This window comes from Balaenoptera physalus (genome assembly GCF_965194825.1).
Source record: "Balaenoptera physalus genome assembly, chromosome: 16".
NCBI lineage: Eukaryota > Metazoa > Chordata > Mammalia > Artiodactyla > Balaenopteridae > Balaenoptera > Balaenoptera physalus.
This window is the reverse complement of record NC_138898.1, coordinates 29,139,329-29,162,803: the sequence shown is the minus strand read 5'-3', so window position 1 is coordinate 29,162,803 and position 23,475 is coordinate 29,139,329. Positions and strand designations below refer to the sequence as shown.

The following is a 23,475-nucleotide window of genomic DNA, read 5'->3' as shown; positions in this document are numbered from 1 at the left end:
AAGAGCCCTTGTCTGCTTTGTTCACTGCTGCTTCCACAACATCTGGAGCAGGGCCTGGCACACAGTAGGTGCTCAATAGGTGCTAAATAAAGAGAAGACTCAGCCACATTGAGGGGAACACTCTCTGGAGGCAGGAGGTGATACCTGGGCTGTGACGGGGCAAGTCACTCAGACTTTCAGTTCCCTCATCCCTGGAACCAAAGGGCTAGACGGGATGGAAAAGGCAAGGGCTGTGGAGCCAGGCAGACTGGGGTTCCAGACTTTTCCCAGCTTTACCAGTTGTGGGGCCTTTGGCAAGTAGCATGACCTCTGCAGGCCTCAGTTTCCCTGATCTGTAGAAGGGAGTGAAATCAGATCATGATATAAGCACCCACTGCTGCACTTGATTCTTTTTTTTTTTTTCTTTTTTCTCAAAGGGTGGAGGGCATTCTTGTTGACTTGCTGTCACAGACCAGGGGGACAAAGGAGACCCAGGCCATACTCACCACTCACAGTGAGATGAGTGCCTGGTCCAGACTTAACCTCCACGTCAGGGCTTGCTCTCCGGAACTTCACACAGTAGTACATACCAGTGTCTGCTGGGGTGATGTTACTGATGCGGATGGAAAAGTCCGTGTTGTTTCTCCTTGTAGTATCTGCAGCATTTGTTACTCGAGGGAAGGGGCCTCCTTTGAGACTGTAGATTAACTCTCGGCCTGGCCCTGTGCCCCTGAACCAATTGACGGGCCCCACGGGGAGCAGGGAGGTCACGCTGCAGTGCAGAGTGGCCGTCTCTCCTGCAGCAACTGACACTGACCGCTCAGGCTGAATCACCTTCACATCGTTCTCACCTGCAACTCCTGGAGGGAAACACAATCCAGTTACTTATTCATCCTTATGTGATCCTGTAGGTTTTCTCAAGTGTTTATCAACAACAAGTTTTCATTGACTTCGTGCACCATGAGCCACACCTGAACTCAGCACCTTGCACGTGTATCACATGTAACCTGCACAATGAGCCTGTAACGTTGAGACCCTAATACAAGAGAGGAAAGTGAGGCACAGAGAGCTTAAATAATGTGGCAGAGAGTAGGTTTGAGTACTTGAGCCCGCTCTGGAAGTCATGTCTGAACTGGGCTCTCAATTCAAATCTGAATTTACCAGGAATAAAGAAAGGGGCACAGTGTTCCTGAGAGAGGGAGCAGCCTGGGCAAAGGCTCAGAGGTCGGTGGCAGCATGGTGTGCAGGGGGACTCTACAAGGAGCTTAGATTCTGTTTTGGGTCTGGCTCAGGAAGCAGGCCCTGGAAAAGTACTCAGCAGTTGGGGCTTGTCCAGGCCATGGACTTGTGAAGTACAAGGACTTGGGTGTGAGTCCCGGCTCAAGGCTTATTGCTGTGTGACCTTGGCCATCACTCAGGCGGCCGTGAAGATCCCACAGGGAGGCCTGTGAGCATGCTCAATACCTGCACACTGGATATTGCGTGACGCCTTTAGTTTGGGCAGGTCCCTTTACTGCCCTCTGAGCCTCAGTCTCCTCATCTGTCAGTTACTATTGCCCCATCTCCATGGATCTCTAGGAGGAACAAACAACATGCCTAGGCCAGGACAGTGTCAAAAAGAAGGGTCTGGTCTTTGGAGCCATCTGAACTGGTTTGAGACCTGGCTCGCTTTTTATTCACCCATGACCTGAGTTTATGCATTGCTTTAGTATCAGTTTCCTCATCTACAAGATGGGTAGACCACCCCCAGGCCTCTGTGTGTTCTGAAAAGAAAATGAGGTCACACACAGAAGTCACTTAGCACCAGGCTGGGCACAGGGGAAGCTACTGTCATCACACAATGAATAAACGAGGAGGGTCAGCTGCTCAAACTTCACTCTCACCAGATCTCGCTAATGCTCCTTCAGGCCAGGCCTGGGCTGGATGCTGGGACACACAGGGGCTGGACCCAGGTCGAGCCTCAAGGGCTCCCAGGCTGGACAGCTGGAAGGGGTCCTAGAGGTTGGCGGTGGGGAGGGACCTGGCCCCAAATTGGAGAGGACTGGGGCACATGAACAGGGACTCCCAGTAGAGGAGGTTGGGAGGGAGGGGGACACAGGAGGAAGATGGACGGGCCTGGTGAAGATGCTGTGAGAGGTGCTGTAGATGCTCGGAGTGAGGTGCAGCCGGGGCCTCGATTCTGAACAAGGTGTGGGCTGGGCAGAAAGAACAGATCATGAAGACCTTGGAGAAACACACACATACACACACACACACACACACAGAGACAGAGAGAGAACCACCGAGATGGGCAGAGGGAGGGGCAGACAGACAGAGATGGAGTGAGAGACTGAGAAGGAGGCGGAGGGAAAGAGAGAATAAGACAGAGACACGGAGGGGCAGCAGACTGGCAGAGATGCAGATGCGCCAACTGGTCTCTGCCTGGTTGACCTTTGATGTGACCCTCGATGTGACCCTGTCCTGTCCTGACCGAGGCCACCTTGCCTTGTACATTGGACAGGGTTGCAGTTGATGCCCCGAGCAGCCCCTCACCTCTGGCTGAGCTGGAGAGAGACCTTGTGAATTTACCTAGCCACAGACTCCTTCACTGCAGGTAAGCCCAGGGCCTCAGGACGGGCCTCTCATCCCCTTCCTGTGGTCCCAGCCCTGACTCCCATGCCAGGGATTGCCCGTTTCTCGGGGCCAGTGAGTGGAAATGCAGAGTGGCAGCCTGAGGACAGCCTGACCCTCATGGTGCAGGGAAGAAACCACTGTCTGCAGAGGACAGGGGCTTGGGGTAGAACTGTTGACCAGGTGTGTGAGAGGCACACGGAGGAGGCCCACAGAGGCAGGCAGGGGCCCCGAGAGATCCCAGGCAGCAGCAACAGCTGCCAAGAGCATCCAGCCAGGACCACTCCCGAAGGGTCTGCGTTCTACATTGGAGACTAGGCTAGAACTGCCACCGGCAGGAGGCATGCGCGCTGGGCCTGCAGGCTCGGGTGAGAGCACGGTCCCCCCTTAGCCAGCTCAGCACCCGCCCTCCCGGGGCCTCCACTCCGTCCTCCACAAAGTGCGGTACTGGCACCCACCCCCCCAAGATAGTCATGAGGACACAGTCAGACGTAAGTGCCTGCAGCACAGGTGCTGGTTTCTGTTCCCATTATGATCACAGATACATTATTATATACTTGATTTTCTCTGGATTGTCATGTTTCCCCCAAGCAGGATGCAGGATCCACAAGGAAGTGTTTCCAGCCCCCTACCTAGAACACTGCCTGGCACACACCGGGCCCTTGATAAATACACGTTGAACGAACGCATTAATGAAGGAAGGAGGGATTTCACTTGCTCCTGGGCAAATCCTCTCCCTGAGGCTCTTTCTTCATCTGTTAAAGGGACTGTCACAGGCAGATCTGGGAGATGGCGAGCCTGGAGCCCGGGACTGTGCCTGGCCCATAGACACGCAATCAATGATGGTTATTATTATCCTTATCAATACCATCGCACAGGGCTGTGAGTCAGCAGCTGGCGAGGGAGCCAGGAGCAGGAGAGGAGGTGTGGAGCCAGGCTGCGGCTGGGGCAGGGCTATTCTTGGGCTGCAGCCGGAGGCCTGCAGTCACAGCCAGGAGGCGACAATAAAATCTGGAGTTGTGTGGGACTGCCCCCCCACCACCGCCTTTTTTAGCTCCTCTCAAGCTCTCTCCACCAACTGCAGCCAGATTTAGGAGGCTTAATTAATTAGCTAGTGTTTATAAAGCGTTTGAAGAATTTTAAAAGTGCGACAGAAGTGCCAAATATTATTTTAATCTGCGTGTGTGTGTGTGTGTTTCCAGCAGAGTCTTTCCCTCGCTTGCTTGCTTTTCTTCTTCTCTGCAGGTTCTGTTCTGGGAATCGGCCTTGTTAAAAATCACTCCTGCGGTTCTGGGCCTGGGGTCATCATGCTGGCATCACTGACAAACCCATTTCCCGCTCTCTCCTGCCCTCCTGGCAGAGAAAGCGATGGTTTAGCAGCCTGAACTGTCTCTGGGAGAGGAGGGCAGCTGGACATCGTCACATGATGCTGGTGGGAATGGAGACTGGCACATCCTTTCGGGAAAGCAGTGTGGCAGGAGGTACCACAGGTGTGAAAGCTGTTCTCCAGCCTTTGCTGGGCTGTTCCATGAGGACATGACCCCGAATATGGAGTGGGGTTCCCATGTAATGATCTTGAAAAAGTTGGGAAAAAACCCAAGTGGCCAATGACAGGGGATGGTTAAGTGAACAGTGGCCTGTCCACTAGATGGAATTACAGGTAGCCATAAAAAACCATCACTGTGAAACTGTAGTAGTCTGGAAATTTTTGCATGGCATAATTTTAAATGATACTGTGGTTAGCAAATAAAAATCTGTTTATTGCAAAGCATTTAGAGAAAACAAAAAGTATAAAAAGAAAATAATAATCTCATAGAATACCATCAAAGATAACTGTGATCAACATTTTGATGTTAAAATATGAGTGAATAAATATGTAAAATCATACTCAGGTTACTAAGGATATGTGCAAACATTTTGTTTCATTCATTCAGGTGTTGTTATAAAAATAAGAAATTGGAAATATTCTAATTTCCAAGAAAAGGAGGCTGTTGATCCCCTGATGACGAACTCACATGATGACCAAGCCTACATGTAAGGATTACAATTATGGACACAGAAATAGATTACAAAATCAGAGTCAGTTCCTGAGTGATGTTTTCAGTGTGATCCCAAACTTCTAGTTTTGAAAAAAATGTATATCTGATATTAAAGATTAGTAGTAATTAACTGTGAGTAGTAGACTTCCAAGGGATTTTGCTTTTATGTCTTCTGTTTGTATTACTTGTGCAATAAAAAAGCAGGAAAACTGCTTTCAGTATGATCATGACATTGTAAACTAAAACTACGTATAAATAAACAACTGCAAGGTACTATACAAAGCTATAAAACACAACTCTCTTTGGATCATGAATCTCTTTGGATCATGAATCTAATGGGTTTTTCCTTTTTTTCCTTCTATTTTGGGTATTTTCAGATTTTCTAAACTGGATGCCTATTAAAGAATATTTACAGTATCCCATTTTGTAATAAGAAAATACAGTGCTTGGTGCAGAACAGATGTTCAATAAGTATCTGCAGACTGAGTGATCAAATTGTCTAGAGAAAAGGCCTAGAATGATAAACATCACGATGTTAAGGTAAGTTACGACTGGGAAATGGCACCAGCGGTGGGTGGACACGGGGAGAGGTATATTTTCTATTTTACAGCAATAATATATTGAAGTCTCTCTCTCTTTTTTGTAGTGAACATTTGTTGCTTTTGGAAAAATATTAAGTAATGAAATAAAACACGTGAGTAAGTTATCTAATGGAAGAAGTCAGCACAGTGGGTGGAACTGCCCCTTGTACTTGTTGTAAGAGGAACTCTGTCCACAGGATGCAGGGAGCTCACAGCATGGGTGGACAGTGATGAATTACCAGAATCTCCTGTGAGCCAGGCCCTCAGCTCAGGGCTGCAGAACGGCTGTGTCCTGGCCTCATGGGGCTTGCACACGAGCAGACAAGATAGACTTTAAAGAAATAACTCCAATGCTACATTTGGACTGAGCCCCAACCCTTTAGACAAGGGACTCCTGCTGGCATCTCTGACCCTATCTCCTGCCCCCTCCCCATGACCTGCTTCCCCCCACCGGGCCCACTTTGTCCTCCACGAATAGGCCAAGGAGGGTGCGAGAGATGAAATAAGGTGGGGACTGAAAACTGACCATTGGACTTGGAAAAATATCTTTGATTTTTTTTTTTTTTACAACAATCGTGTAGTTTTTGAGATTAAGAAAAGATGAAAACAATTTCATCAGAAGTGAAAAAATAAGCATGGATGCTTTTCTAATGGAAAAAACAAATCAACTTAGAACTGAAACTTGCCGGGAGGGAAACAGGGCCACTGTGATCTCTGGGTGTGATTCCTGCTGCTTCATCAGGATGCAGAGGCAAAGCTGAAATGCACATTTCCCAAGAGCCAGCCTTTCCCTGATGGGCGGCTCACTGCCACTTGCATGGGAGCCTGCCTGCCCCTGGAAGCAGTGGGTCACCAGAGCAGGGGTCTTGGGGACAGGCTGGAGGTTACCCCTCAGATTTCCACAAACTCAAGGAGCCCGGGGCTTGGGAGGCTATGGCCGGAGGTCTGGCAGTGCCCAGGGCTCGGCATGCCAAGATGGCATCCACCGCGGCCCCCACAGCTGGGGCAGCTCAGCATCCCCCTTTCCTGACCTCGATCGTTTTCGGCCATCCTCAGGGGGCTGCTGGTTTATGCCCCCAACACAGCAGCGCCTCATCAGGTGCTGCCTTTGGTATCTTCTGGGTTATGATTTGATGTCTGTGTACGAGAGTGTGTAGTGCAGGAGTGTGGATGGGAGTATGCACACAGGAGTGAAAGAGGGCAGATGCAGGAGTGGGCACACGAGTGCACAAGTGTGCCAAGGACAAGTGTTCACACACATGTGCATGGGTGGGCATGTGCATCAGATGCTCGTGTGTGCAGGAATGTGCTCTGGTGCAGCTCAGAAGTGTGCCAGAAGAGGACCAGGGACCAGGGGCAGGAGGGGGGCATGAACTGTGCCCAGGAGAGTATCTGAATGTGGGTGTGAACCTGTTGGTGGCATGAGAGGGTCTGTCTGCACCTGAGGTGTGAACAGATAGATAGCTGGGAGGGGTGTGAGCATGTGGGTGCACAGAATGTGTGTGTGGGCAGGGGAGGATAGGAGTCGGCTGTGTGCACAAGTGTGTGTGTGTGTGTGTGTGTGTGTGTGCGCGCGCGCGCAGGGAGGGCATGTGTGCGATGGAAATTGTGTATACATGAGTGTGAATGTGAGGGTGTGTGTGCTTTAAGTGCTGGGGAGCAGGGGCCCAGCGTGTGTGGAGACCACTGTGTTTGTACACTGTGTGTCCACGCACCTGAGTGTGTGAGTGTACCCAGTGGTGAACATGCCTGGCACATACAGGGTGGTGAGAGAGGAAGGAGGGCAGGGAAGATGCTTCCCTCAAATCTGGCTCCTGGTGGGCAAAGTGCTGCATGGCCCCTGGCACAGGGTCCTGCCCTTGACCAGAGACTCAAAACTTTACTGAGCACCTACTTACTGGGTGCTAGCCGTAGGGCACAGTGGTAAAGAAGCCAGCCTGGAAATGCCCTGCTGAAGCTCATGACCCTGGGTGGGGCAGACGGTTCCCAGGATGCATTCAGGAGGGGGCTGCATGGGTGATGGCTGTGTAGACTCTGCAGTTCCCAATTGGGGAGCCTGGGGCTCTGATTCAGGAGCACCAGCTGCAGCTAGGCACTGATTTTCCTCTGGAGTCAGAATGATTCATTCATGCCCTTTCAAACCTCACTCTATTGCTAGGCCCTGTCCTAGATGCCACAGGACACAGAGCCAAGTAAGATGCATCAGAGCCCCGGACAGAGTCCCGGACACAGGCAATGATCATGTGCAGGGTGATCAGTGAGCAAGAAGAGGCTTGGGGATAGGGTTTTGGAAGAGGGGTGAGATCTGAGAAGACTTCCTGGAGGTGGTGGTCCCTGAGCTGCATCTTGAAAGCCGACAGAGGCTGGGGAGAAGGGAAGGCATTCAAGAAGGTGGAACTTTTCTTCCTCTGCACAAAGGTGCAGAGGAGAGAAAAGGGCTTGGCACAATTCAGGGACCAGGGCAGAGTCTTTGGGACATGCTCAATGGCTGTGAGCAAGCTGGGGAAGGGCTAGGGACTGGGCTAACCTAGCACCTGAAAGGATGGCTTCAGTCGCAGGTCATCACTGGGAGCAGTCTACTGGTACCCATTGGGTGGAGATGCCCAAGGTCCTGCGGTGGAAACTAGCACCTGACTTGGAACCAGCACAAATGAGGATACACATGGCCTTGTGAATAAGGTGGGGGAGGGCCCAGTGGGCCCAGGGTACTTTCTCCTTCACCTCCACTCCAGGCACTCAGAGAACTGGGTACTGTCCATACCCTTGCAGGGAAAGGGCAGACCCTGGTAGCCCCTTCCATGCAGCAGGTAAACTCCTAAGGTGCCAGGACAGTCCATAGCTTGGGCTCTGGGGCCAGAAGACCTGTATATCTCAGCCCTAGTGGAGTGACTTGGCAGAGTCACTTTTCTTTAAGCCTCCACTTTCTCACCTGTAAACAAGGGGGTACCAACGTCTCTCTCCCCAAGGCCAAATGTTCAGTGGTTGGAAGAGCTGGCCTGAGATCTGTACGTTTCCTCGACTCCCATCTTTCTCCTGACCCACAGCCAGCTATTAGCAGAGCTTGCTGGCTCACCTTCCAAGATCTGGCCAGACTCTGACCTCTCCCTAGCATCTCTACTGCACCTAGATCCTTATCTCAGCTTCCAAACCGGCTTCCCTGCTCCACCTCACCTCTGTGTAACACGTATCCTCCCTGCAGCCAGAGGAGCCTCTAAAACCTAAGGTAACATCATTCCATTGTGCAAAACCCTCCTGCACCCTTCACCGTACTCAGAGTGAGACCCAGGATCCTTTCGGTGGCCCCCAGGGCCCTGCAGCCTTGCTCTCAACCATGCCAGATTCTCTACTCACCTCAGGGCCTTTGCACTTGCCATTCTCTCTGCCTGGCACTCTCATCCCCTAGATATCTGCATATTGGGTCCCTCACCTCCTTCTGGCCTAAGAGGCCTTCCTTGGCATGGTATATAAGACACTACCCCCCTCGATGTCCCTTGCTCTGCTTTATTTTTCTACAACACATATCACCCTGTATCTACAATACATATCACCTGACACATTACAAGCATTTGTCAATTTCATTAGCATCTATCTCCCTACCCTAGATTTACTTATAAGCCCTTTGAAAGGGACTTAGTTTTGTTCCCTGCAGTTTCCTTCAGGTTTATACCAGTGCCTGGCATTTGTTGAATGTATGTTCTGGTTTGGATTCTAACTCTGCCACTCATGAGACCCCAGGAAGTGTCTTAACCCCTTTGGACTTCCGGTTTCCCATCTATAGAATGAGAATGATGATGATGATGATAATAATAATAACACTAGGGCTCTTCTAGGATGAAACAGGCTAATGTGTGTAAAGAGCTCAGTGCTGCTCCTGGCACAGAGGAAGCACTCGGTGCAGGGCAGTGTTACCATGCAGTGGATATTTAAGGATGAAGAGGATGACGGAGGATCACAGCCTTAAGCCTGAGAAGCTAATGATTCTCTCTGAGGCAGAACTAGCTCTGCCCCAATGTCTGCACAAGAACACTTGGAGCTGGACCTGTGGGCAGGCTGTATGCACTGTTGGCGGGAGGCCGGGGGGCAGGGAGGGTCAGAGCCCCGGTGAGCATTTGCTAGGTTTAGATGGGACCTGGAGGCAATGAAGAAATGCTCGCAGCGCAGCCCTGTTTGCAAAGCAGCAGGGAAAGAACTATGGATACGTGTGCGCTGTAAGCACCCTTCATATTTGCCAGGCCTGGTGGGGGCCAGGTGAGGCTGGGAGAGCATGCAGGGGCACTAACACCAACCACCCACTTCCTTGACAACCTAAGGACCTCCTTCCCACCTCCCCATTTTGCAGAGGGAGAAACTGAGGCCCGGAAGTGAGGCTTGGAGAGGCTGAGAACCCAGGTGGTGTCCTTCCAACCTCCAGGCCCAGCTGTTACTCTAGGACAGGTCCTGGTGATGCCCGGCCACGGTCTCATGGGTACAACGTGTGGATGAGGTCACATAACAGGGAGCCCTCATTTATTTAACTGTTACGACAGCCTAGTGAAGCAAGTGCTGTTGTCACCAGCCCCTTCCTACAGGTAAGGAAGCTGAGACCCTGAGAGGCAGGGAAGGGGCAGAGGCAGGACTCAAACACTGAGGTCAGTCACGTGCGAGCTCTTCCCCCTGTGACTGGGTCCCCTCTGGCTCAGGATTCTGGATTCTCAGGCTGCCAAGGACGTACACACATTTTCCCAGCTGAGATAAAGGCCCCCTTAAAAGGAACACGCATTTATTAAATGACATTTGCCAAGGTTTCAGCACACTCTGCTGCCCACAGCAGATAGTCTCTGGACAAGATTTTTCCCCAAGCTGACACTATCCGCTGATGCCTTTTATAGTGCTTTTTGCAGTTCACAAAAGCACTTTCCACAGCTCTTAATTCCCTTAACCCTCAACAGTCCCTGTGCGGGAGGAAAGAGTGGTAGCATTTCCATTTTACAGATGAGGAAACTGAGGCTCAGAGCAGGGAAAGACACCTGCTCCAGAGCACATAGCCAAGAAGTGGCACATGCTGGATTCACTCAGGAATGTGCCACAAAGTGGGTACCTCTCCACTGCCTCCCCTGCTAGAGAGGGGTTCTGGGGTACCATCAAGATGAAGGGTGAGAGAGGCATCCTGGCTGGAGCATCCGAGCTGGAAGGGACCAGCAGGAGAGCAGCCAAGCTGAGCCTCCACTTCACAGAAGGGGAAACTGAGGCCCAGAGGGGCAGTGTAGTGAGTTCCAAGTCCCGGCTGGTAAGTGATGGAGCAGGACCTCCACCTGCTCTGTAGAGCTCCAACCATAAAATGGTGATCACACAAAGATAACAGTAATAGTAATGATAGTTAATGAGCACTGAGCACGGGTATCATCAGGAGCATGACAGGCTTCACCAGCCTCCGCAGGGACCCAGCAACATAGGCTGTCATCACCCCCACTTCACAGAGGGCAAGACTGAGGCTCAGAGAGGTACAGCCACTTGTCCAAGGTCACAGGGCTGCGGAGCAGTCTGACTCCAACCACAACTTCACCCACTGCACCACACAGTTTTGTGCAATGAAAGACCCTCTGGGGGAGGCTGGCGCTGAGTCAGGCCCTCCAAACCAAATCAAGGCCAAAAGGGCGTAGCACGAACTGCATCATGTTTCATGGTTTGCCTGCTGGTTCACCAGGGTGTCTACACTGGGGCAAGCTGTTCTGTATAGCCAGAATTTAAGTACCAATTCCAGGGTTTCTGGGCCCCTACCTCCATCCCAGCTGGCACTGATATTTTGTGCTTCCTGATACTTTAGGGATCCCTATTTCAGCACGATAGGCAGGGATTTGCAGTGCGGTCATGGCCCCCATTACAGAGGTAGGACTGTGTAATGGTTAGAGCACAGGTTTGCCTTCCAACCAGGGTTACTGCCTGTGTGACCTCATGGCTCGGAGCTCCCTTTTTAAAATGAGCATCTTTCTTCAATCAACCAATATGTATTAATCTGCCTACTGTTACGAGGCCCTGTGTAAGGTCCCAGGAGGCCCAGCAGTGAATAAGACAGACATAGTTCCTACTCTCATGTAGCTTATATTCTAGTGGGAGAGACAGGGCTGAAATAATTAAACAAATATAGAAATGGCTAGGAGTGCAAACGAATTTGGTGCCACGATAGAGAATAACAAGCAGAACTACTTTTAGAATGGGGCAGTTGTAAAAGGCATCTCCGAGGAGGTGAGATTGCAGCTGAAACCTGAAGGAAGCAAAGACCAAGGAAGGTGTTCCAGTAGGAGAGAACAGCAAGTGCAAAAGCCCTGGGGTAGGAAAGCAGCTGGTGCATATGAAGGCCAGAAAGAAGACTGCTGTGGCTGAAGCCCATGGAGCAAGGCAAGTGTGGTACTAGTTGGGGCTGGAGAGACGGATGTGGTCCAGAAAATGCCATGTCTCAGGGATCATTGTAAGGAGTTTGATTTTATTCTAAGGGCAGTGGGAACCACTGAAAAGTTTGGAGAAGGACAAAGAGGATTTGATTCACTCCAGCTGCTATGGGTAAAGAGACTGGAGGGGGTAAGAGTGAAAACAGGAAAGCAGTGATGAGGATGCTACAGCGTTTAGGGGTCTGAGCGCAAATCCTAGCTCTGCACTTATAAGCTGTGTGACCTTAGGCAAGTCACTTCACCTCTCTGAATCTCTCTTTCTTCATCTGTCCAATGGGTATAATAATAGTTCCCATCTTACAGAACTGTGTGGTGAGAATTAAATGAGATGATGTACAGAGTAATGAGCATATCACATGACCTCACACGTTCAATGTCAAGTGCTCAGTGAACCAGATCCTACTTGGTCTGGCCCTGACCTCTCCTAACTCCCCTACTGCCTATCTCCCTTAAGTCCAGACTCACTGGCTATTCCTGGAACACAGCTAACCCATCCCAGCCTCAGGGCCTTTGCACTTGCTTCTCCTTCTGTGTGGCCTGCTCTTCCCCTGATATTCTCATGGTTGCTCCCTCAGTTTTATGCAGGCCTCTGCTCCTCAGAGAGGCCCTCCCTCTCTCCCCACTCAACCTTCTATTCCCTCGACCTGCTTTAGTTCTCTGCATGGCACTTGTCTCCACCTGACATAATATTTACTTGGGTCTGTTTTTCCTTCCTCACTAGAGTGTCAGTGCCATGACAGCAGGTATTTTTGTCTGTTTGCGGTTATATCCCTAGCACCTAGAGCCACCCCTGGCACATGGATGCTCAAAAATATTTGTTGAATGAATATCTGTAATTAAAATGACAATAATAAGGACGGAAAAGTGGTTGAGTAAACCAAGCCTTGGATCCAGCTTTATTTAACTCTCACCGGTTATGTGGCCTTGGGAGGAGCCCAACTCAGCTTTGGGGAATCTCAGTTTCCTTATCCATAAAATGGGGATGAAGGATTCTATGCTTTTTGGCTCATTGTAAGGGTTAGACAGTGGCACACATCCAAGTATTGATGGATGAAATGATGCCTGATGTCTACCATTTGCTTTACAATCCTCCCTCCTCCCCCCACCCCCAGAAAAATGAGGGGCAGGTGAAACATGAATGGCAGATGAGTGTTGAAGCTGGGGTTCCTCACACCATTCCTCATCTCGCAAATGTTTGAAATTTTCCAAAATAAAAAGATAAGGAAGAGGCAGCACAGATTCACAGCTCAGCTGGTCCCTAGCACACCGTGCACTACTTTGTTCCAGCATGGGCTGCCACTTCTGGAGGACACTGCAGGCTCTGAAGAATGAGGGCACTAGAGCCCACCATGGCATTGTCACCCACACGCTCCGGCTCCGGCCCCCTAGCCTGCAGGCTCATCCCTCACTCCTGGCTTCCAATCGCCCCCTGATCTGGGCACCTGATCTCCCTCAGCTCCTGGCTTACTCTGCAGCCATCTCACACTCTGCGTCCCCAATCGGACGTGCCAGGAAATCTTACAGACACAAAGAACCAATTCTGTATAATGGCCAGCTTCCACCTCAGCTGTTTTGCATCTCTCTGGACTGAGGGCCTGGCAGGACACCTGGCAGGGAAAATCCACCTTGCAGAAGGCTCCATCAAAAGACCCGTCCCAGGAACGCCCAAGTTAACAGAAAAGCAGTTTCAGTTGTGAAAATAGATGATTCCTTCTTCAGTATGGGACAGAGACACATCTTGGGAACGCCCGCTGCCTCTGCCTCCCAGAAGGATACACTGATTGACAGAAATATGAGAGGAGCGCCAAGAGGGCAGGACGCCAGTACCCCAGGGCCTCAGTGTTTCTACCTGTCAGGGCAAAGTGACGCCTAGTGAGTGTACCTCATGGGTGCTATGGTCATCCTGACTCTGCCACTTACTGTGTGGCCTTGAGCAAGTTGCTCTGTCTCTCTGAGCCTAGTTTCCTCACTGGTCAGATGGATTTGATGGCAACCATGCACATCACCCAGGGTAACTGAGTACCACTGGGATCATACATGCCCAGTGCTGAGGCCAGTAAGTGGCCAGAAACAATGTTTCCCATTATTATTACTTTGGTATTTTCCAGGGAATTTGGGATCCTGTCAGATTTCTAGCTTTAACGATGGAAACTTCCAGCACAGCTCAGTTTTAAAGAGCCTTGGCCTGGATGACAGGGGGCTTGGCATGCCACCCAGGCCTTGCCAGGGATCTGCTGTGTGAGCCTGGCCGGTCCCTTCCTCCCTCGGGGCTGCAGTTTTCTCAGCTGCACAAAGAGGTGCTGACTGATGGCTCTCTCAGGCCCCCTCCTGCTTTCCAGGTCTAGGAATCCACAATTCCAGCCCTGTGGATCCGGACAGAGACACCTAGAGGCAGGCTGTGCCCATGGCGGGCGCTCAGTCCCAGTAAATATTCCGTCACACCAGCTGGTCGGTCTCTGCGCAACTTGTCCTCCCCAACCGCACAAAAGCCACAGGGAAAAATGCCAATCTCGTGTTCACTCTCAACAGCTTTTGTTGTTCTGTGAGCACCTACTGTGTGCAAGGAGCTGTGCTGGGTGTTTTACCAACATCAGTCCCACTCCCATAGATGAGAATACCCAACAGAACGAAACAATGACGATTACAACACTGGTTGAATGTAACGTGCAGTAAACTGGTACTGAGTGCTTACTACATGCCAGGCATGGCTTCAAGCGTTATACATGGGTTGGCTGACTTAGTCCCTGAAATACAGTTGTTGATGTCATCTCCATTTTACAGGTGAGGAAACCAAAACACAGAGCTCAATAAATTGTCCAAGTAGGGTATGCTGTGTCTGTACATGGAGAGGCTACAATGCAGAACCACTATGTGAACCAGAGTTAAACATGCACTCATATGTGATAAAGCAAGGGGAAAGTGATAAGTAGCCTTAGATAAATCCTGGGGCGAACGTTCAGAGGAGGAAGAGATCCCATGGAACACGAGGCAGCACAAATGGAAGGCTGAGTAGGATTCAGACATATGAAGATAGGGACATACAGGGAAGGGCATCTCTGGTGGCAGGAACAGCATAAGTGCAGGCACAGAGATGAGAAAGTTCAGCTGAGGGTGTGGATTTGTACGAAGGCATTTACCAAACTGGGTTAGGCCGTGTGTTAATGGGCATTAAACAAACCCAATGTTTCTTGTTCATATGTCTGGGGAACCCTGGAGTAAACAAGGTCTGGCTAGGGCTTCTACAACTGCAGGCCTTCTCAGGGTCTCTTAGGTGCCAATGCAGTTGAGCTGCCAGGAAAGCTTTGGCTGCAGGGAGGAAACCTGGTCGTTTAGCAGCATCTCAACAGGTCAGCTCTTTGGAAAACATGTAGCTGAGAAATAGGGCCTGTCAGGGAGGGAGCCCAGGCCTTGTTGTAGGTTTTTTTTTTAAAAAAAGAAAACTTGGACCCACTCAACAGTTTTGAGCAGGGGAGTGACATGATTAGAATTGTGTTGACAGACCAGAAATCTGAGCACATTAAAAAGAGGCGGAGCGGGGGGCACCTTCCATCAGTCCAGGACTACAAATAAGAAAATAATCTGTCGCATGGAGCCATTGGAAGCAGCAAGCGAGCGTGTGTGGGATCTGTACAACAGTTTTAGACTGCCTTCCTCTCACACACCCCCTCTCCATCTGTCGCAAAGGGCACCAGGAAGATGCAGGGAGGAAGATTCCAGCTCTGGGGCCTCCAGAGCTCGGCAGCCCAGATCGGGGGCTCTGACGGGAGCCACACTGCCCCCAGAGCTGTCGTTTATGACGACCAAGGGGCTGCCAGTGCTTGCATCCTCTGGGCGCTTTCAGAGAAATGACCATGGCTCAGTTAAAAACTTCTGCCCCAGAAGGAACCCTTCCACAAACCTCCATCTGAGCTGGGCGGGGGCCCCTCTGGCTCTCTTCAGCTTGGACTAAGTAACCCTGATTAAGTCATTGAATTTCTTCCCTCAAAGGCTGCCTAGCCATGAGGACAAGATTCAAAAATCCAGGCTCCCTACCACTTACTCCTTGGACAAGTTACTTCCCCAGTTCTGGACTTTATTTTCCTCATCTGCAAAATGGGGATAACAGCCAACTCATGCTTTGCTTCGCTGATTGATGGAATTACGCAGATGAGGCGCTCAGCACACAGCCTGGAATACAGGTAACATTCAAGGAACATTGGTCCTCCTCCCTTCTCTCAACACACGGTTCCCATCAGGACTTCATACGTGCTGGATGACAGCAAGTAAAGGAATGAATCACACCACAAGTCTCCACGGGGTTGGTAAAGGAATAATTAATGGCAAGAAAGTACCCAGAGAACACCAAGGCCTTAAAGGACCTTCCACAGACTGAGCTCTTTGGGGCCGAAGCACTCCGCCCCCCTTTCTCTCCTTGTGAAAGAGGAAGTGAGATGAACTTCACCACTTAGGAAAGTACAGAGGAGTCACCAGCACGCTACCCTCTTCCGACAGGTGAGAGGTTCAGCAGAGGGCCAGCTGTCCCCCAAAGCCTGACCCCCATTTTGGCCTGGCCTTCTCCATGTTAGAGCGAGGAGTGAATGGGAGTTTATCTGAAGTCTGTTCAGCAGGGGTCCCAGAGGTCCCCAGACCTAGGTGGGGCCAAGTGAGGAGCCTGCAGGCTCAGTGTCAGGCACCGCTGCTGTGCTGCAGAATCCGGCTGCCCAGCTGTCCCCACCCCGGCCCCTTGCCCTTCTGCCAGCCTCACAATCTCCCTCCGTGAAGCTGTTTGAGGAAACAGGCCTCACGTTGGCTCCAAGAACACAGGTTGGTGACTTCACCAGCCTCTTTTCAGAATTTCCCTTTGGCAGCATTTGTGCTGAAAGCAATCTTTAGAAACTTCTTTCCCTGCCTCCCCCAACCAAGATAATTCACATGACCAGCCCCCTCCAAACAGTGATCATGTGAAGCCATAGCAATCATGTGACACTTCCCAGGCTGACAGTTCTGCCAGAGACACTAGTAGTCATTCAATCCAAAGCTGCCTTCCTAAGCCTGACATTTGAGTTTCTCAAACAAATCCATTTTCTTAGAAAATTGGACAACTGCCTCCTTCTACCTTCCTGCCCTTCTGTCTTGCCTCTCTTCTGCTTTGTCATAAAGTCCATGCCTGGAGCCCTGAGAGAAGGGTCTGAAGCCCCATCCTTCAGCCAAACCAGGTGAATTCCATGCCACGGGCGAGGGTGACCAGGACCCCGCAGAACTGAGTGAAGGATGCTGGGATGCTTGAGCTCTGGCGGTGACACGCCTTCCTCACCACCCTCAACCAAGAAGTTTATTCTTACCTCCTAAGATTTATTTATTTCAAAGTTAATCTTTGGCCCCTCTGCTGCTCCCACTTCTTCAGGCTATTGATGCTGAATGGATTGGAACAGAAGTTTTATGGCCTAACCTTTACCATTTTATAGATTGTTTTTACAGGCCAAAGGGGAGAATTTCCTCCCGAGAAGGGTGTTGGTGTTCCCAGGCAGCCCTGGGAAAGGCAGCTGCCCACTCGTTAATCAGCGTCACCCCTCATTTGCCAGGGATGGAAAAACACGGGGTCCTGGTTATAGAAGGGTCTGGAATAGACATTTAGAAATTAACTTGGGCCCAGTTCCCTGCTTCAGGAAAATTAAGCACTTGAGAGAGACCCTCGTGCACTTCCAGGCCAGGAAGGACGGCAGGGCAGGGCCTCGGACTTTTGCTGGGTGTAAATGGCCGGCTCAGGCAGGAAGGAGTAGATCGGAGATGCGATCGGCTCACCAGAGAGCCATGAAATCTATCAGGGCTTCCTCTTGTCCAGAGAGGACCCAACTGTAATTGAAAGACTGGGGGAGGGGAGGTGGGGGGATGCCTGTGTGGGTTCAGGGGAAACTGTGGGCAGAGAGAAGCTGCTGTCCACCCCCACTTCTCCCTCCACCCACTGTTTGCTAGTTCTCCCTTTCTCACTGCTATCAGCTGGTTACCAGTCTCTAGGCAAATGCAGGAGGGGGGAGGTGTATACTGAGCTCATCTTTACCTCCTTCCTCAGGGGAGGGGAGGTGCAGAGACCCCTCTGCTGACAACACAGCTTCAAGGAGCCAAAAAAACAAGATTCCCATTCTACCCCCAACAACTCCTTTAACACCGTTTCTCCACCCCCCACCCCCTCCCAGGAGACTCAGGGTGCTGCAAAACCCCTTTAAGAAGCAGGGCTCCTGAATGGTGACCTCACCCCTTGGCGAACACACGGTAGACTTCTGAGCCCGCCTGCTGGATACAGCCAGGTGTTTGATGTAGGCCAACAAAAAGACATGCTCAGAGCCACAGGTAACAGCCCCACAGAGCACCTGAGCTGCAGGGAGTTGCCTGGAAGCCTGGGGAAGGGAGGAGGAAGGAGGAGGGGCCGGAGAGCAGCAGGGAGCACGACCATCCAGCGAGAGGCTTTGGCAACCACGGGGACAATCCGCCGTGTTTTCACATCAGGATCTGTGGATTGCAGCAGCTCACCCCAGGGCTACCCTGGCCTCCCTTCCTCTCTCGCCCCCATACTAACACTGTTTTACTCTGCGCACAAGAGGGATAGCTCACTCTTCCCTAATTGCAACAGCCTGCTTCTGTTCCATCCCGTCAGTACTGGAAGGACCTCTGCCCCTTCTCTTAGACCCTGAAGTCAAACATGTGGAAAACATAAGAGCTTCTAGAGAAGCCAGGGGCGCCTTGCTCTGAAAGCCGCTGACAGGCTGCCTCCGCCATCAGACTGGGCAGGGGCTGGTGAACCAACTCATCTGGGTCTGTCCGGGTGCCCAGCATAGTGCCGCACAGTCAGAGTCCAGACTGGGTTCCATCCTTGGCTGTGTGACCTTGGGCAAGTCGTGTCCCTCTCTGGGCCTCAGTTTCCGCATCTGTAACCCTGGTTACGGGCACCTCTCCCCCATTACTGCTCGACATTAGCCGAGTGGCGGTCTGAGAGGCCTGAACTCGCCATCTGGGGACGGCAGCGGTGGGGGGTGGGGGTGCTTACCTGACCAGGCGCTGGACGCAGCGAGCAGCAGGCAGAGCAGCGGCCTGAGGCGGCCGGGGGCCGGCCGGGCGGGCTCCATGGGCCGCGGCTGCGGAGCGAGGAGGGAGAGCGGCCGTGAGTGCGCGCTCGGGCGGGCGCGGACTGGAGCGGGGAAATGACTAAGGCTCCCCCCTCTCCTCTCTCCTCTCCTCGCGGCCGGGCTCCCCCCCGCCCCCACCTCCCCGGTACGGGCGCCTGGAGCGGCTTAGGAGCCGCCGTCAGCGCCGCGATTTTCGGAGAACCCCCCGCCCCCCGGAGAGATCGAGAGACGGAGAGGGGGAGAGACCCCAAGCACGCGAGAAACGAAGCCAGGGACGGCCCGAAAGAAGCGGCAGGAGAGGGAAACAGACCCAAGGGAGCCAGGCAGAGAGCCAGAGACACAGAGAGGCGAGAGAGGGGGAGAGAGAGAGCGAGCGAGCGAGCGAGCTCGGAGTGAGCAAGGCGGCGCGCAGATCGAGACAGCGCGGGAGAGGGAGGACCGACGCGAGGGCAGGGCGAGGGGCAGCGGGCCCGGCCGCCCCCGCCGCTGCCCACCTGCCCCGCCCGGGCTCCTCGCGGCGCCGTGGCTCGCCTCCTCTGGCCCACAGTCCCGGCCACGGCCCCCGCCCTCCTTCCCCTCCCCCTCCTCCCGCCGGCCGCGCGGGAAGCTGCGGGGCTCCAGCCCGGCCGGCACCTCAGCCGAGCGCCCGCCGGCTGCGCGCCCCGGGAGGGAGGGCGGCGCGCGCGGCCCCGGCACCCCCGCCCGGGCCCAGGCTGCGGCCCCCGCCGGGGGCGCACCGCTCGGCTCGGGACTGGACCCAGAGCCCGGGCTCCGACGATGTGACAGTTCAGAAGCCCGCGCGGCGGCCCCGGGCCCCGAACCGCCTCCCCCTCGCCCCCTCCTTCGGCCAGCCGGGCTCGGACCTGCGCCGCCGGGCTGGCGAGGGCTGCGAGACGGTGGAAGAGCCGCCGGGGCTGCCCAGAGCCCGGGCCCCTCGCTCCACTTTGCGCAAACTTGTTTTTCTAAGGTCAGCGCCGCGAGCCGGTTACATCGTCCTCTTAAGGTGGACTGGGGAAGTTGCGGCCGGCCTCCCCTCGCCTCCGGACTCCGGCCGCGGCCAGTCCCCCGCTTCCCGCCGCGGGAGGCTGGAGGCGGCGAAGGAGCGGGGGAGTGAAGGAAGGGGGAGCCTGCCTTTCGCCCCTCCCCAGTGGCCCTGCCCCTGTGCCCCAAAGCCCAAGGCCCCTCTCGGGGTGGGTGAGGGCCAGAGGGGCCCCGATTCTTTCAGAGCTGGGCCGAGGTGAAGGAAAAGCAGGAAGTAAGTGAAGGTAGGGGGAAGGGGGGGAGGAAGGAGAGAGTGATGGTACAAAAATAGCGTGTGTGTAGGAAGGACTTCAGTACCGCCTGGAAAAGCTTGCGGGGAGGAGAGGGAGTAGAAGAGGGGCTGTGGCCAGGAAACCCGAAGGGAAGGGTCCGGGCCTCCCTGGGGAGGTGGGCTCTCTTAGCGAGGTTCCTCTCTGTCAAGGCTGGCTGATTCAGGGGTGCAGAAGGCCCAGGCAGGGGTGCGGGGCCAGGGGGAACTTGAAGGCCTGGGCTTCAGGAAGATGGCTGGCGGTGAGGAAGATGAGGGGATGGGAGGAGAGCAGGGGCCAGAGGCCTGGAGGCAGGACAGAGCCAGCTGGTGAGAAAAAAGCAACCATTCTCCCTTTCTCAGTCTCTCTCTCTGTTTCTCCCCTTCTTTGAGGGAAAGCTGTGTACCCAATAGCAGCCAGGCCAGAGATAGCAGGTGGGAATCCTCTGGTCACCCGGACAAAGAAGGCTCCAGACTGTGGGAGGGAAGGGAGACCAAGACCCTCTGCTAATTGTAAATAACAATAGCCAGTTTGGCTTCAAAAAGCCGTTAGGACGATATCAAGCAAGGTGGGTGGGTGAAGGGCCAGTCCTATAAACTGAGTGGGGATTGAGGCTCAGAGAGGGAGGGGACTTGCCCAAGGCCACACAGCAAGGCCTGGGTAGAAACCAGATTTGAATTTCTGATTCCCAGGCTAAAGATCTTTGTACAGTGACAGCCCCCACTTCTCCCGCACCTCCCCGGACCCTACCCCAGCCTCCCTGTCGAGTGCCTGGTCCTGGTATGGTGCTAAGACAAGGAGGCAGGCAGGGTGCTGCCTAGGTTCAAATCCTGCCAGCCACCTCTTGTGAGCTGTGTAGACTTGAGAAAATACCTTGTCATTTTTGTGGCTCAGTTTCTTCATCTGAAATGAGGCCAACAGGAGTATCAACCTAAAAAGACTGGTGTGAGGTTTAGATGAATTAATATTTATACAACACTTTAAAAAGTGCCTGGCATGTACCAAGTGCCACATAGCGTTTGATAAATAAGTCAAGCATTTGACAGCAGTCCTTGGGAACCCACAGGGATCTGGGCAGTATTTGAAGTGCAAGGGGATTTTCTTTTCTTTGGGTGGGAGAGTACAGCAATGACCCACGCCATGTCCGTGTCTGCAAGGAATTTACATTCTAGTGGGGAGACAGGTAGACAAGCAGAAATAATTAATGAACAACAGAAGGTCGAGCTTACACAGTGAGAAGGGTGCACTCATTTAGATAGGGGTAAGGCCTCCCGAGAAGCTGGGAGCTGAATCACAGAGGGGCAGCAAGGTGAGGATTTGGGGATTTGTTCCAGGAAGAGGGACCAGCACATATAAAGGCCCAGGGGCCAGCTTGGCTGGAGGGGAACGAGTGAAGGATGGGGGAGAGTGGTCCAGCTGGGTGGCCTTGCAGGCCTTGCTAAAGCACCTGCATTTATTCTGAAGGAAAGAAATCGTTGGCGGGTGTTAAGCATGGTCTGACTTATGTGTTTAAAAGGCCACTCTGGCTATAAGTGGAGAGTGGGCTGGAGGGCAGGGAGTGTGGAATCAGGACACCAATGAGGAGTTTTTCTAGGGTCCTCCTAGTGTCTGAGGTGAGGGTAGGGAGTCTCTAACTGTTCAAGGCCACTTGTGACTGAGACCACGAAGGTGACCAGTGGGGCTTCTGGGAAAATCCATCACCCGGATCCATCTGGGTGGAAGTGGGGCCCGGGGCTGCTGCTGAAGGTCAGAGATGAGGCAGCCTCTGGCCTGGGCTTCCAGAAGGCTCTGCTGTTCACTGTACACACACACACACACAAACCTGCCCGGGATTAGGAAACTGCGGATTAGGGAAGGATAATAGTGGAACCAGCTGCTATTTATATGTAGCACCTTAGGCCAGGGCGCCCAGCAGGGCTTCCCAACACTCTCACCTCCGCCCCACGTGGGGGCCCTGGTCTTGTTCTCCTGACCCAGCATCCACATAAAAGTCACCAGTGGCTGACTGTCAGGGCTGGGAAGTCACTGAGACCAATGGGCAGCTGGATATACTGAGGTGGGGGGACAATTTGCCTGAGGTCACACAGATTATGGCAGATAATTGAGGTGAATCAGCCCCCCTTCATAGCAGGCTGGGCACTGGGGATGCAGCAGTTGGGAAAAACAGGCAAAAACCCCACCCCAAGGAACTGACATTCTGGTGAGGCAAGCAAGTCAGTCTGTAAAATAGCTAGTCTGTGGGATGGGGATAGGCTGCAGGGTAAATAAAGCAGGGTAGGGGCCCAGGGCTAGTGAGAGAGGAGAGCATTAGGGGAGGCCTCAGAAGAGGTGATATTTGGGCAAAGACCTGAAAAATGTGAGCTGGAGCCAGAGGTGGCTCCATCCAGGCACTGGTCCTCAACTCTGTCACTCCCTGGGGTAATGTGTCAGCACATCCCCGGGCTGGACCTTCCCGCCACATCCAGAACCAAAGCACTCCTCACCCCTCCCTGCTACCACCTGGGTCTGAGCCTGCATCATCTCCCACCTGGGCTCCTTCTTCCCACCCTTGTCTGTTCTCCACTCAGCAGCCAGGGGTCAGCCCACGTCCCTCCCCTGTTGTCCAGCATCGGTGGAAAGAAGATTTGAATGAGCGTGTGGAGGGGAGGGTCAGGGCCTTGAAGTCAAGACTGCCTATTTGACTCATTGGACTTGGGGAAAATTTGTTTTATGAGCCTGTCTCTTCATCTGTGAAATAAGAATAACAAGGTCTACCCCTCATCAAGGGGTCGGTGGTGGCACAAATGTGAAAGCAACTGTGGTGGGAGCATATCTGGAGTTTGCCTCCGCAGGTGGGGTGATGGTGCCCCGTGTGTACCAGGCCCTTTGATGTCTTCGAAGCCTTAGCAACCCCACTATGTCTCCAGAGGTGAGGAAACAAGCCCAGGGACAGAAAGCGACTGGACCAGGGTCACTCTGCCAGGGCACGCAGGAACCTGCAGGGACCCAGTGCTGCCGGGCACCAGCCCTGTGGACTCTGCTCCTCGTTTCCCGTCACCCTGGGCTTGGCGTCAACACGCAGGCCCGCCAGCCACCTTTGTGTGAAGCCTGTCATGAGGCCGGAGCTGCCAACGACCTATTTTTCTGGGCAAGAGGAGCCATTTGGAGTTAGAGGCCTCAGCTGTGGAGCAAGAGCAATAAAAATAAAACCAGCAAGGGCTCTTGGGCAGCCTGGATCAGGGAACCGACCGCCCCAGAGAGGAGCTGCTGAGGGACTGGAGAGAAGCCGGTGGGGGCCGGAGGAGGGACTGTCCTCACTGTACCTGGCTCTGTTCTCTGACCCATAGGTGGGTCATCTCCAGAGGTCACAGAAACTTCAGTTCAGAGGGATGGAGTGACTTGCTTGGACATGGGACACACAGCTAGTGAGTGACCAAGCCGGTTAGGATTTGAACTCAGTTCTCCAAATAATA

At 53.0% G+C, this 23,475-nt stretch overlaps 1 protein-coding gene across 3 annotated transcripts in view; it reads right to left on the bottom strand.

Annotated features, from left to right (window-relative positions):
* Positions 1-19,812, bottom strand: part of SIRPA (signal regulatory protein alpha) — a 42,660-nt gene extending 22,848 nt beyond the window's left edge. Inside the window, exons 1-3 of one of the 3 annotated variants that reach the window (XM_082428539.1) lie at positions 19,598-19,812; positions 18,656-18,743; positions 486-839 (exon numbers count right to left, since the gene is read on the bottom strand). In XM_082428539.1, the coding sequence (XP_082284665.1) occupies positions 486-839; positions 18,656-18,734 (433 nt within the window). In that variant the 5' untranslated portion in view covers positions 18,735-18,743; positions 19,598-19,812. Of the gene's footprint in view, positions 1-485; positions 840-18,655; positions 18,744-19,228; positions 19,295-19,597 lie in introns of those variants that run through there. The other 2 variants (XM_082428541.1, XM_082428540.1) reach the window with 2 other exon arrangements.
* Between the last annotated feature and the right edge of the window lie 3,663 nt (positions 19,813-23,475).